Genomic DNA, 16146 nt, shown 5'->3' on the forward strand with positions numbered 1-16146 from the left:
AAAAAAGTATTAGTAATAAAAAAAACAAAATAGAATCGAAAGTTTGACATTTTGAACTATCTGATTAAAAATTTTAAACCAAATCTTTCAAATTTTGAAACTTTTGGTAAGATATATGAATCAAATATATTGAATTTTGAAAGACACGGTTTAAATATTCATACCATAGGATGTTTTGTCGTCAAAAAACGTGAGGTAAATTTTTTTTTACTTACTCTTTTCTCGGATAAATACATTCCAAAAGAGGGTAAATGATTTTTGCAATAAAAAAAAATAGTATTCTATGTTAAATGAGACTAGTACATACCCCATCATTGACTTTGTGGTGTCTTGGTTAAAGGGGGTAAATGATTTTTGCAATAAAGATGAATATAGCTGAACGTTAAATAGATTGAAGAAGAGCAATTATCTATGTTATGGCCTATGGGGGACTTGCATTCTTTGTATCTAAAAGCAAATAAAATTTATCTTCACTTAATCAAAGTAAAAATAGCATCCAACATTATAGGAATTCAAATTAGAAACATTGAGCTGTAGCTGGCTGGATAAAATCCATAAACAAATTGAAGCTTCATTTTAAACAAGTGTGATTAATTGGAATAATCACTTAAATACGAGGATCACCGCCATCCATCATTGACTTTGTGGTGTCTTTGTGGCCATAAACTTTACTACATATTCAGAGAGAATGCATAGACGAAAACTGCGTTGTCCGTGTCTTTGGTCTGCGCACACAGGATAAAATGGCAGCACCTTGTTTTTGTTTTCTTTATACAATATTCTCCTCCACAAAAAATAATAAATCATCTATTTGTAAAAATAAAATTTGACCAAATAAGTTATCATTTCAATTTTTAATAAGTATTATTATTTTTCAATCTCATCATTTAATTAATGTTATTTACATCACTCTCAAGTCGATGACTTTCGGTTTATCTTAACCAACAGTAAATTAGTCTAAATAGTAAGAAAATTGAACCCCTTTAACAAGCAGTAAGAAGTTCGATTCATGACCCGTGTCCAAACAAAATTTAATTAAAGAGGAGAACTCACTTTATATACTCACATATTCTTCAAAAGAGATTAATCACTATTAAACGATCATGAAAATTTTGTACCAATAACTTTACAAAATTTTTTATTTACATTGATAGTAATTTTTGACAAAATTTACATTTATAGCAATAGTCAGTACACTAATACTTTGATAAAAATAATTTAATAAAAGTATTGATTTGACCTCAAGTCCATAACATTGTGTTTCTATTCTCCTCTATGATCATTGTGTGACCTAAAAATAAAAGTCACAAATTTATCGTGGTTCAACACTTCATTCATAAATCCCCAATTTTTCAACAAAATATTTTACTGTCCAACCTATAAATTTTCAAGAAAATTACAAACTCTCATACAATTTTTGCTTCAACTTTATTACATCACTATTTTTAATTATTTGAGACAATATGGATAAATAAAAATGGAATGATAATCTCTTAAAAAAGAGGAAAAGAGAATAACCAATTAGGAATGGGTATTGGCTAAATGCAAGTGGCCATCACGTGGGTGTGGTGGGGTCCCAATTCAAAGTGATCCCAACGCGTGAAATACAACTTGTGGAAGAAGCGATTAAGATATGCAAAGGGTTTATAGTAGTTGTTGTTGAATGATGAATATTGATAGGAAAGAGAAAGAAAGATGCAAAATCAAAATCCATGAATTCAAGATGACCACATCCACATGGCTTAGTTTCAACCTAGTGAATGAAATCAAGCCAACTAAGCAAATCGGAATCTCAATGATGCTTGTATGACACGTGGACATACAACAGATCACACCGTTGCTCATGTTTTGCTTTGAGAAAAAAACAAGATAAAGAAAAATATCCCAACAGCATTTAATATTCTACGTTGTTTATACTAAGTTGTGGTGTGTGGGGGTTAGAAAATGAATGAATATTTTTATATGTGAGTTTAACACTACACCACACAAAAACAAAACCTTCTTTGTTCCCTTGATAGCAGACACCTGGCATCAAGGCACACCACAAGGTCACACTCCCTTCCTGTCCTCATCATTTTGCTTCTTCTTTCATACTTCCTTCTCTCACATTTATTATATCTCAGTCATTTTTAAGAAATTATATAAATAAATGCAATATTAAAATAAGACAACAACTTCCATACCTTATAATTTACTTGGTAAATTACAAAAGTTATATAAAATTTGATTAATATTGGAAATGTTAGTTTGATTAATAGGAAGAAAAAATATGCAGTTGTAATTCAAAAAAGAAAAACACTTTGAAATTGTATTTTAAATTTTAAGAAATTAAGCAGATGTGGCCCAAATATGTGGTTATGATAAGACCTTCCCGTACATGCAGTGCACATACATTGCACCTGTGATTGCAATATTTGTTTGACATATATATTCACATTTTTATATTCGTCCTGTATGGGCATTTGTTTTTCTATCAAATCATTTGCCAAACATAATTTTTCTTTTTTATAATATTGTTTTTTTTTTGTTAAGAGATATATACTAATTTTTTTTTGAGCAATGTTATTTGAACAACCTTTTTATGTGACAACTTGTTGCACAACCACATTATACAAAGAAATTTAGGTAGTGGCACAAATATCAAAGCAATAGAGAGCGAAAGTAGAAGAACAATGTGTGTATGAGAGAGAAAATTGTCACAAAAGTTGTCAAAAAGTGGTTGTTCAAATATCATTTCTCTTTTTTTTTACTACGAGTGCTAATGTTGGGACGTCTTTCTTTTCAGAGCATGTTGGGGCGTCTTCGATAGTACAATTTAGATAATGTATCTCCATTTTTAAATACATATCATAGTCAAGTATGGTACACACGATAATATACGGTTTTAACGATCAATATCTTTAATTATTAATAATAAAAATTTAATATTTAAAAAAAAATTATTGAGATAAATCGAATAAAATCTTATGTATTAATATTTATATTTATATATAAGTTAAAAATATAACGAGAGTAAAATACATATGGATATGAATAAAAATAGTTAGTATTTCTTCACTTGTATATTTTTATGGACCTTAACATGTCACTTCAACTTGAACTAATTTTCCGTATTTTATACTTTAATAGTGTAACTATGTAAATATTTAAAATAGGTTCGACATGTTACAGCTATTTACTCCTCAAAAAAATGTTACAGCTATTTAATTTATCACATTTTTGGTTTAACTTATGCAATAACAAGAAACCGTTAATTATAAAATGACTACAATAATAAAATCAAGTAAAGATTATTCTGATTTTAAAGATTCAATAAGAGCATTTTCATGAAAGATGCTCTTCTAAAAGGTTTATAATGAGAGTGTTGATAATTGAAATAATATATATATATAGTAAAAAAATTATCATATAAAAACCCTAGTAAAAAATAATATTATAGAAATACTCAGCGAGCCAAAAAGAATACTCCGTAATAAATAAATCCTCTAAAATAATTTTTTTTTTTTTGAAGATCTAAAATAAAATAATAAATACGTATTAAGTGCATGCTTTTCTTAATTTATTTAAGGTCAAATGCATCTAAAGGTCCTTTAAGTTTTTCATTTTTCCCAAAGTCGTCTTTTAAGTTTCAAAAGTCTCAAACAAGTCCTTTTAGTTTTTGAATCGTTTCAAACAAGTCTTATTGTAAATAACATAGTTGGTAATTGCTTTCTTGAACTCATTTTTGGTATCAAATCTGACTCCTAACACCCACTTAAAATTAGTCATCTTTTTATGTATGACAAATGGTGGATAATGCTCTTTGTTGCTATCATCTAAATCATCACCATCATCCTCTAAAAGGACTTGTTTGAAACGATTCAAAAACTAAAATGACTTGTTTAGGACTTTTGAAATTTAAATGATCACTTTAAAAAAATCGAAAAAATTAAAGGACCTTTAAATGCATTTGACCTTTATTTAATTTAGAGTGTTATATACTTGTAACTTCATATACTTTTTTTCAACAATAGTTAGTTATATTTGGGTTCCTATCATAGTGATAGCAACTGCTCATCAAACTCGAAGCAGTCCGTACATAGAATTGAGAACATCTCATGAAGTTATGAAAAATGTTCAATATACCTATCAGTGAGTTTTTCTAAGTAATGACATTGATAAATACAAGTCTATGATAAAAAAAGCTAGCCACCAAATAAGTGACGTGTGTTGCTCTCGAATTATTTGTGTGGTTAAATATACAAGCCACATGATTATTTTTGTTTTATTTTTCATTTCTCATTCAACTTTGAAATCCTAAAATGTTTAAAAGTTTATATATAATTCAAGTAACATGTGAATTTATTTTGCATAGGAAGAGTGTTAAGAAGCGAAGTGATAAAGAGTTTGATGATTCAAACATCATTAAAAAAGTGTGATACTAACAATAATATTAACATTGGCTATCTACTAAGTGTGTGTCCTCATGCATGTAAAATAAAATAAACATAATTGCAGCATGTTGGAATTGATTTCTTTTAATATATTTTACTAATAAACATATTTAATGTAAATTTGATTAAAAAATTTAGTCAAAAAGAAAACTAAGTGTTCGATTTGATCCAACTCTTACTACCCTAGAAATGTCTCTTCTTGCCTCCATCGTGAAAACGTGTTCTATCCATATATTTGATTCATCCCTTCAAAATCAATATTGATCGTCCAAAAGCAATTCTCTTTAAAGATATAAATTCTAACTTTTGTGGTTAGGTATTATTAATTCTCTATTAAATGGTATTTAGGTTGATAAAATATCACTTCTTGCATTATTATATTTAAATATATATGAATTTTGTCAAAAAGTTAATTTTATCAAAATCAATCCTATCAAAATCAGTTATGTCCATTGTAAAACCAAACACATGCTAAACTCAAAATGAAATAATCTAAAAAAAAAAAACTCAAATAAAATTAAGCTATAGAAATTAAAAAGATTATAGTAATTGAAAAAATGAGTTTTTCTTTTTTTAAGGAGAAAAATGAGTTGATAACCTCTCATTTGATTATATTGTCAAATAAAATAAAAATACTCATCTTAAAATATATATACTTTTTGCTTATAAATATCAGGAAGAGGCATCTACTTTCCTCTTCTTACCCATTCTTCATCCATACCAAACCATCACAAGAAAAGAGAGAGAGAAACCAAAAACAACGAAAATTCCGCAAAAACAATATTCACAAATCAAAGAAGAACGAAACCGCGTTGAGAGAAAGGAAAATCAGAAGACTCTGATCATGAAGAAAAACTGCGAACTCTGCAAGCTTCCAGCTAGAACTTTCTGTGAGTCAGACCAGGCTAGCTTATGCTGGGACTGCGATTCTAAGGTCCACGCTGCTAACTTTTTGGTTGAGAGACACATGAGAACTCTCCTCTGTCACGCTTGTCAATCTCCCACGCCGTGGAAAGCCTCCGGTGCTAGGCTCGGTAACGCGCTTTCGTTGTGTGATAGATGCGCCGGCGGAAGAAAACTCCACGCCGACGCCAACGCCAACGCCAACGCCGGTACCAGCGCTGAACAACAAGATGAAAGCGAAGGTGACAATGACAATGAAGAAGATACGGATTACGATTCCGATGAGGATGATGATGATGTTGATGGTGATGAGGACGGTGATAATCAGGTTGTACCTTGGTCGTCAACGGCGGCGCAGCCTCCACCGGCTTCGAGTTCCTCCGGTAGCGATGAGTCGGTTTCGGTTAGCAAGTGCAACGATAACCACGATGAGGTTATTTCGAAGTTAGTTACAACGATTTCTTTGAAACGACGTCGTTTGGATCATGATTTTGAGGTAATTATTTCTTGTTGTAAATTAAATTATTAATTTTCTTCTGCATCTGAGTTTTAAAAATTTTTAATTATATTTTGTTAATTTTTTGTTGATTCTGTGATTATTCAGGTTTCGGATTCGAAAAATTGGAAAAATCAACGAAGAGAGGTGGATGAGGTTGATTTGATAGGGTGCGACGGGGAACCGTCGTCGAAGGCGGCGATGCGGCGGTATAGCGACTTAAATGGATCGGAGCATTCTCAGCCACACGATTGAGGCCGTACTATATTAGAGATATTATTTTATTTGTAATCTCTTTGATTAACTTTCTCTAACAAAAACTAAACTACTTAGATTTTTTTATAATTACTACTATGCAATGTATGCATTAGTTTATTTTTTTGTTTTGATATTTTAAGGATTATGGTTGTGGCCTTGTGGGTGATTAGCTTAGTAGCTTTGCTCAATTTATTTTTAATTGCAAAGAAATATTTTTCTTGTTTATATAACTTAGGTAAAGGATGAATTGTATGTTTTGAAAATGAGAGAAAAACCATATAATTATTAATTGTAACTTATGTTTATGTTTGTTTATACACTTCATTTTAGCTTAGTTTAGCGATTGTTTGGTTCAGCTTTCTTTTACTGCAACATTTTAGCTTCGTCATACCGTGGTTCCAAACACAAACACATGCTTAAATTCATATTTGAAGATTTAAGAAGTTGGAAGTCAATTGATGAGGTGATGAATTTTGACGGGGACGAATAAATTAGGCTGGAACTGTGCGTTCAGCAGTTAAAAGCATAAAATTAGGCTTGACATTATTGAACATGTGTGTTTTCTCAATCCGGAAGAAATTTTAGTTGAGCAATTAAAGAGTGGAGTGCATCAAACATAACCAAAGTGTTTGTTTGTTAATAAAACATTTAAAACATGTTTATATGTAGTCAAATGGAAATAGGTTAGGCGTTACTAGATCTAAAATGGAATGGTTACTTTAATTAGATATTTATATATTTATTAAATTATCCTGATAAACATGTTCATTTCTTGAGAATTTGAAAACAATGTCATAAATTTAGTGAGATTAGTAAAATGTCTTGTTAAATGTTGAAATAAAACATAATCTCTTCGATTTACTAGTCTCATTTTCAAAAAAGTAGCTCGTATTAAAAAACAACATGCAAACAAATTATGCTAAGTCCTTGATTTTTAAGAACAAATCAATTAAGTTTGACATAACTTATTTCTACCGCTATATAGAGTATCGTTTTTGAATGAAGTTTTGATTTAAAAGTTATGTATAATTAAATATTTCAATTAAAACCTTAGATCGTTTAGCTATACTATTTATTGAGAAAGTTGAATATGAAGACATCGGTCTAAGATTTAGAGTGTGAAAACTATGATAACGATTTAGTTAGAGTTGCTTGAAGTTGAGTGCATTTGGAGTTCGTGTCAATTGTTTTTAACCAAAAAACTAGTAATATAACTGCTATCTTTCTAACCTTCCGATTTTTAAAGAAAAAGGGTTTGATAATACAAAATTTGATCAAAAGTCCGTAAAATTTAACTAGTAATTCTTTTCCAATAATATGTCCTTAACTTAAACCAGAAAGGAATCAAAATAACTTTCTTCATAGCCTAGCATTGGTTACTATTTATCGATAAAATTGTACATGAAGACTTCAGCATACAATTTGGAGTGACAAAAGTATGATAAGAAATTGGTTGTTTGGTTGCTTGAAGCACGGTGCATCTGGGGTCAATGGCACTTGTTTTTAACCAAGAAAAGATAGAAACGTGTCAAAAAATTCCATCACTAGTGGTTAGACACATTATTGAACTTGTGGTTCTAAATAATAGAAACTTGTTGTTATTTTTCTTTCATTCATTCAAAGGTATGAGGAAATTGCTTCGATGAAGAGACTTTCCTTCCTAGAAACTAAGTCATGTGCCTCACTACCTATCAACAACCATGTGAATTAGTAAGAAAGTAACATAAACCTTCCAATCTTAATTACCATGCCATGTTTATTTCATGTGTAACGTTTTTGAAATCACACCAAATTTTTTGGTATGCATAATATATGCTGTTACTACCAGATATAGCCGAACAATGTCAATGTCGCAACTCCACTGCCTAGCCATATTTTGATATGCTCTAATAAATTTAAATATATATACATTATTTTATGAGAGATATTTCATTATTTTTATATTAATGGTAGCCACTAACCAAACATCTGGGAGATATGATTATTGCTTAACCCTAAATTAGTTTATTTGATTAGTACTACTATCATTATAAAATTTCAATTAATTAATATAAAGTTTGATTCTTCTTGCATGAGATTATCCTTTGAGTGAATTGTTGGAACAAATCATGACTTGGCGCGGCCGGCCATCACATCAAGTGAACATGGGAATGTGAATTCAACTTTATTGACATCTTACACAAAAATATCTACTATTTGTATACTATATCAATTAAATAAATGAAGTTAATGTTAATTAAAAGAAAGTCGTACTAGGCTAAATATTTTAAGAGCCACATAAAGAAGTTGTGGTTGAGGAAGTTTGTTCAATAATATCAACTATCAACCAACCATTTCAATTTAGAATCACGCATGGTAATGAAGACGCAAACTAGTCTAATCAGATATTTTTGAACTAGTAATTATATTTTAATGGGGTGTATTAATCAAATATTAAAAAATATTACTCTTGTCAACATAGAAGAAAATATAATAAAGTGAAGGAGTTTGTGTGGCTATAATCTTGTGGTGTATAATTGTTAGAGTATGGTGTGTGGTGTTGGTTCCATGCTTTTTATTTGTTTCTTCTCGATTTTATTTCAATTTATCACTGTCCATTGAATACGATTTTTCATTCTTGTCTTTTGAGGCATCGTACCAATGACCTTGTGGGATGAAAACGACCTTGGAATTTTTACTGACTAAATTCTCCTTATTCTGTAGTGTAGAGTTTAAAGACTGATTTCTTCTTTGATTCTTCTCTTGTTTGTTTTTGGACACGTTCAAAGTTTTGTGTCTAAGGTGGGTCTCAATGCTCTATTTAGCATTTTGAAAAATAGTGCTTCAGTCTTCTTCATTTTTGACTTCTTCTTAAGGAATAGTTGTTATCGTGATAAAGGGAGTTTAATTGATTTATCAATATGGTTAAAGGATTACAAGAATTTTATAGCCATGAGATACTAATTAAATTTATGATTGATGAGTTTGCGGTGCAAACAATGACTAACCCCATTGATCAATAACGAGACTAACCCCATTCATCAATAAAAATATAAAGGCGAGATAAAGATACAATTATCTTCGATAAAACGTGACTAACCCCATTGATTTATGAGTCTCTTTTTTTCTTTTTTCTTTTTAAGAAGTTAAAATAGAATATATTACCAAAACAATGTGACTTTCCTAGCACAAGATGTACTAAGAAAGACACTGCAAGATCCGAGCAATATTTACAAGGAAACTATACAAAAATTTGAGAGTTGTGTTATTTGAACGTCCATATATGTGACAACTTTTGTGACAACCAAAACTTTACAAAGGAAATGAGATATTGACACAAAAATCAAAGCAATAGAGAGAGAGAGAGAGAGTAAAAAAGTAATGTGAGTATGAGAGAGAAAGTTGTCGAAAATGGTTGTTCAAATATCATTTCTCAAAATTTAAAACTAGAACAAAAATAACTATTAGCCTATGCCCAAAATGGTGAACGGACTAAGCCACCAGCCATGAAAGTTAAAGGGAAGAGTAGTGAATTTCGCCTTCAGGCCACATGAAAGTGAGCGACTTAATCTTATCAGCCACCTGAAGTGTCGAGCATGTTTTATCCATAAATAGTCTGTTATTTCTTTCTTTCCAGATTTCCCAGACAGTTGCAAACCAAATATCCTGTGAAATTGGCCTCCAAACCTTTTCTGATCTACCAATATAACTGAATTGAATAAAATAATCCGGCAAAACCTGAGGTGGCACTGCAGAGATGCCCAACCACCCATAAATTAAATGTCAAACAAACCCAAAAAAGTTACAATGTAGACTCATATCACAGACAGACTCCCCCTTAAACACCGTCAAATCATACAACCTGCTAAACCTGACACAAAACGCACCCCACCAAGCCAAACATCCGTCCAGAAAAGAGTATGATTCCCTTTCCCAACCGAGGGACTGACATGATCGCTAAACCACTCATGACTACACAACTTATAAACATCACGCCTCCATAATGATGACCCACGACCACCACCCAACAACTGCCCCATCCACCCCATAGCGCGCCGACAACACCCTAAACCATAAAGACTCCTTCTCTTCAAGCATCCGCCAACACCACTTTTCTAACAAAACTATATTAAACTCCCTAATACTCCTTACCCCAAACCGATCCACCTAAGATATTTTTCTGTGGTCAGCACACACACACACACACCCCCCCCCCAAAGAAAAAGAAAAAAAATTAAAAAGAGATTCAATAGAGGAGACGGTATCTGACGGAGCCTTGAAAAAAAAAAGAGCATAAACAGGCAGAGACGATACCTGATTTATGAGTCACTTAATACACTCAACTTTTGAATCTAGAAAATATATTGATAAAATGTGCTTACACTAAAAAAAGGATAGACCCTAGATCAAAATTGTCCTCCTTAATTTACATGCTTAAAGAAGTCTGCAACCTTTTTTAGTCCAATTAAAATTAAATGTTAAATATGTTTTTTTATCTTTATAAATATATTGACTTTTTTGTTTACCTCACTACTATCGTCACCTTTAATGTTACCAATTATCAATAAACCACCATCCCATAGTTTCAATTTGTTTTCATCTTCTACTCCTCTGGTTATTTCCTATCTTAGACTCATAATTATTTTAAAGGAATCACTTATAGAACAACTAAACATACTTCCCTCGCCTAAGTACATCTAAAACAACGTAGTGATTTGATTCAGTATCAATTTGATTCAATTCAGACATGCAAAAAGGGGGAAAAATCTGATGATGTCAAAGTTTGATACGAATCAAAGATGTTTAAATCGATTCAAGGGTTAAAAAAAAAAAGAGCAGAATTAAACAGTGATACAAATCAAAGATGTGTGATTCGATTAAAAAATTTCAGATGAAGATTGACACGAATCAAAGATATTTAAATCGAATCAATGACCTAGAAAACAAAGTTTTAGCTTCAAGATTACTTCTAAATTGTCCCAAAATCTCCTTTTTCGAACCCATAAGTCATAACTCACTCAATTCGTCCCTAAACATCACCCTAGGGTTACCCTAACATATAAGCACTAATTCTCCACTAAATTCCTTAATTCTAACAATATTTTATATGTTTAATTCACTAATCAAAAACCTTATTTACATCAATCTTTCTCTTTCAATTTATTCTCACCAACAACACTTCTCAACAAAAATCATCACCAATTCTCTCTATTGTTTTCCTATGATTATAACCTACATCATAAGGCTAATAACAATTCTAATTTTCAGAATTAATGGACACACCAAGATGAGGTTGAGAACTCTTTTCTCCCCTTTTTAAAAATTAAAGACTAAAAGATGAAGTTTATTTTAAAATTACGAACACTATGAAGTTTTTCAAAAAGTTAAGATATTAACATGATAAACGATCATATAATACTTCAATCACACTTAATTTATTTTAGAAAAAACATGTTATATAATCTGGAATTTAAAAAAGAAAACCTCTCCATTCCCCTTCTAAACACTCATTCCAAACACACTCTTAAAGTTTTACAGCAATGTTGAGTTTCACAACTAGGTCTCTCTTCAAGCTCCTCTTTATGCCTCCTTTGCCTCCTCTCTCAAAAACCTAGTTTTTCCTTTGCTCCTCTCAATTTCTTTCTTCTGTTTTCTGTAACCCTAATTCTCCGATGTTCTTCTCTATATATAGCCACTACTTGGGCTTAGTCTTTCTCACATAATTCTTAGACAAATTTGTTATCTATACCCCTAATCTGGTTACTATTCTTTCTGCAACTATACAACTTTGTTGTTTACACCACCCTTTGTCTAAACCACTAAACGCTGCACATCTTACTACTTACACCCCTCTTCTACTCAGTTTTGCTAATGCACCTCTATTTGCACTCTATTTTCTTATTCTTACTAAAACACTATTTTCTTCCTAAAATTATTCTCTTTCATTTCTTTTACCGACTGGTTAACTCCTCTACTTCCTTATTATTCATAACATCCATAACCACGAATAATTTAATTTAATAAAAATCAAGAAATCAATACTAATAGTAATAAAACAATAATTCTAGTTTTATCCAACGATAATACTTATAATATTTATTGATAATACCGACAGATTAATATTAAAAATCAGGGTGTTACATCAAGAAAATTATTCATTGTCATTGATGGGATTGTCATCATTCAAATTTTCATTAATTTTTTTATTTATATATTTTGAGGCTCAAACTTTAAACTTATTTTTTGCAGCCTAGGACGGTCGCACTGCCTCAGCTACGGTCCTCCTAGTCTTATGTATAAAAATTGGGTAGATGTGATGATCGACTATGTAATTTGGTTGGTTCCTTATATTCATAGTGAGTATCATATGTTGTTTCAGAATATCTATTATCAAAATTTCTCCTTGTTTAATTCCTTAGTTTATGTCATTCCTTTCTCTATTCAATTGCAAATTGAGAGCCTTTTCATTTATACAAGTTATTAGTGATGATAACATGTTGGTTTATTTGGAGACAAGGAATGATTTGGTATTTAATAAAAACAAGTGGATCAATTGGAAATGTCTTAGCATGTGTTTGCAAACCATGGCTACATAAAAACCACGTTCCCAATCCAATGTATCTTTTTGTGAAGAAATGCAGAAGCTAGAATTTCAAGCTTCACCCGAACATGCCATTTTTTGCTCATGCCGTGGATCCAAACAAGCCATTAGACAAATCCGTTGTTTTCTTTATTTTTTTTGCACGTCTTTGTGGTTGCATAAACCCTTGCAAAATGCAGCTTAGGTTCCTCCTGTCATCAACATCACCAAAGTCAACATAAACACCATCTCCTTCAACAATATTGATAGAGCGGGTTTTATAGGTATTATGCGTAGCAACAATGGAGTCTAGCTACTTGGATTCTCATGCTTGATTGGAATTGCATATCTCACTTTGTTGGAACAATGTGACTCAAGAGTTCATTACCATTATAATTGATTCCGATTCTACCATTGTAACCGAATTGTTTGTTTATGGAACTTGTTTTCTTTGCCTAATACTTTAGGCGTTGCTCGTTCTCGAGTGTAGTTTTGCTGGTCTTATTTCTTTTGCATGGAAAAAAATGACTCAAATGCTTCAAATGCCTCTATTATGAAATTAAATTTTCAAAATCAACCCTTTAGTCTAAAATCTCTTTTCACGTTACTCTTCCTCTTCCACTTTTCTATTCTTTTGATCTTTTGTCCATGTTCTCTCCTCTAGATTGCTTCACAGTTTGCAATTTACGTGTATTAAAAATGGCAAAAAATCTCTTTTATAATAATCTCTTGTATAAAAAATTATAATTTTTTAACATGTAATGAATTAAATATAATTTTTTTAAAACGCCAAAAAGTCAAGATAAAACTAACGAAAATTTGAACCTAAAAATAAAATTTTGAGCTAATTTATTGTGGCGGAACCTTTTATAATGTTTTAAACAAGTATGTAAAAAATCATTAAAAAATTTAAAATTTGAAGTATAATTAAACAAATTTTAATTTAACAGGGACTCAAAACACTAACGGAAAATTTTGTAGGGACTACAAAGTGTGATTTATTTTTATAGGGACTAAAAACAAAACTGCAGATATTTATAGAGGCCAAAAACTTAATTAACCCTTAAAAATATGACTACATATTTATACATCTAATTTGTAAGGAAAATTTAAAAACATAAAAATTCTAATCAACTCTATTATTTAACATAAAAATAAATAAATATTTTTTTGGTAATCCACACTTTTATTGATTGTAAAATTAAATAATATTTTTTGGTAGAATATTAAAATAAATAATTTTTTTAGGCGATAAAAATAAATATAGTTAAATTCTAATAACATCTCCACGGTCATCAATGTTGATGGTAGCTATCTTGAAAATCTGATTAAAGCAGGCTATGAAGGCTTACCGCACCTTCCTTATGGGACATAGATTTCACATTTTTCAGGATACATTGTAGGTTTTATTGATATCTGTCTGGTTGAGCTCTATGCCATTCATCGAGACTTTCGTTTGCTAGAGAGATAAACTTACTATATGCCATTTGCTATTCAGACTCTCCACAATGTTAAAAGTCATTTTACAATATTAATGAAGAATTAATGTTATTGTTTATATTATACAATTAATTATTTATTACTTTCTCTTCTATCAATTATTTAATTTATCTTTCTCATACCATTTATTAAGGACAATTTTGTAAAACAATTCATAGTATATCTTTCTCATACAAAATTAATTACATTTTCTAATATGTGTGAAATGATCAAAATGACTTATAATTTAAGACGAATGAGTAGTAATAATATGTGCAATCTTTGTCAATTTTTTTAATAAAATAATATATGCACGCTATTTTAAATGTAGAGTGAATAGGTTTGTCGGTCCTTGAATTTGCATGCACCAATCAATTTAATCATCAAATTTCTCAAAATAGCTAAATAGTCCCTTAATTTAATTGACGTCCATCAAATAAGTCTCTTAGTTAAGCTTGATTGGTAGAACATGGTGAGTTGTTTGTCCACATCACATGCCACGTCTACTAGGGATCAAGTTGGTTGAATTTACGGATTTCTTTCTTCTTGTTGCAAAACCAAAAGAAGTTGTAAAGGAAAAAACTTTGGTGATAGTGGTTGAGTTGTTGTTTTTGAAGTGGATTGGGGTTGAATATGACCAATCACTATTTCAGTGTCATGTCTTAATCGAAATGTACCTTTGTGTTCAATGATTGCATCTCCGCTTAAGGTCGCGTTCAATTGTTCATTAACTCCAATAGAGGAAAAACTCATCTTGTTGAAAATGAGATTGTTAGAGTTTGATGCTAGAAGCATGGGGTGTTTTTGTCATGACAGATTTAAAATTGAGATAAAGAAGGAGAATACTTTGAGATTGAGAATCACATGGTTCTATATTTTTTGTGCATTCTTCAAACCCAGAACAGAATAAAGTAAAATACATAAAAAAAAAAAGGGAAAATAAAATTAACTTGATGTATTTTTTAAATTTTTTGTTGAAACATTGAGGATATTTTTAATAAGATGTATTATTATTATAGAAATGCTAACAAGTGCATTTAAAATATTGCTTAAGCATTTAAAAGTAATAACTTTTACATTAAAAATTGTGCAGTTATAACTTTTATATATGTTTAACTTGTATTTTCGAAACAAAATTTCTTTTGATGAATTTTTTAAACAATACTCTTGGAACACTTGTTAGCAAGACCTTCATTATTATACTATATACTATAAAAATGTAATGTTAAATGCACGTAGAGGAAGAGGAAAGGGGCAGAAAATAAAAGCTGCATTGAAAGACAAGGATATATATAATAAAGGTAGGTATATAAGAGAAGATAAATACTAACAATTACCCTTAAATCACTTTTGATAAGAAGTTTAAAATAAAAATTTTATCTTAAAATTTATGTATTCAATATATTAAAACATCAAAAGGTAATTTTGTTTACATAAAAATTATCAATCATTTCTATTTTTTATCCTTAAGAAGTGCCTTTTAGCATTTTCTACAGTATAGTGCTCATTTTAGAATCACATTCCTAAGTATAATGTCATTGCTCAAAGCTTGAATCCTCCTCCTCCTCCTCAAATCTTTTGATTTACAACTCCCCTTCATCAAACACATCTAACCTTCTGGTAGCAAACTCTACATAAACTCGGTCATGTAAATTGTAGTTTTCTTGTCTGTGTTTTTTTCCTTAAATCTTGTATAAAAAAAAAATGTAAGGAGCATCTTTTATTTTTTTTTTTAATTTTCTTATGGCTTCACGTGTCGATTAATTTATTTCCAACTATTTAATTTAAGACTAAATTACATTTTTGGTCCCTTAACTATTTAGGTAGTATCACTTTGGTCCCTTAATTAAAATTTGATTTATTTTGATCCCTTAACTTCTCTTCGTTACACATTTTGGTCAATTCCGTTATCACATTTTAATCTTCAACAACAATAATCACAGAAAAATTTCAGAAGAAAATGAAGAAAACCTAACGTTTTTGAATTAAAACTAACGGAAATGACCAAAATCTATAAG

At 30.3% G+C, this 16146-nt stretch overlaps 1 protein-coding gene across 1 annotated transcript; it reads left to right on the forward strand.

Annotated features, from left to right (window-relative positions):
• The first annotated feature begins 5114 nt into the window (after positions 1–5114).
• LOC11417549 (zinc finger protein CONSTANS-LIKE 4) lies at positions 5115–6385 on the forward strand. The gene is made up of 2 exons (XM_003597020.4): positions 5115–5832; positions 5941–6385. Exons 1-2 carry the CDS (start codon positions 5278–5280, stop codon positions 6085–6087), a joined length of 702 nt encoding a protein of 233 aa, XP_003597068.1. The 5' UTR covers positions 5115–5277; the 3' UTR covers positions 6088–6385.
• Positions 6386–16146: the final 9761 nt, after the last annotated feature.

This window comes from Medicago truncatula, chromosome 2 (genome assembly GCF_003473485.1).
Source record: "Medicago truncatula cultivar Jemalong A17 chromosome 2, MtrunA17r5.0-ANR, whole genome shotgun sequence".
Lineage (NCBI taxonomy): Eukaryota > Viridiplantae > Streptophyta > Magnoliopsida > Fabales > Fabaceae > Medicago > Medicago truncatula.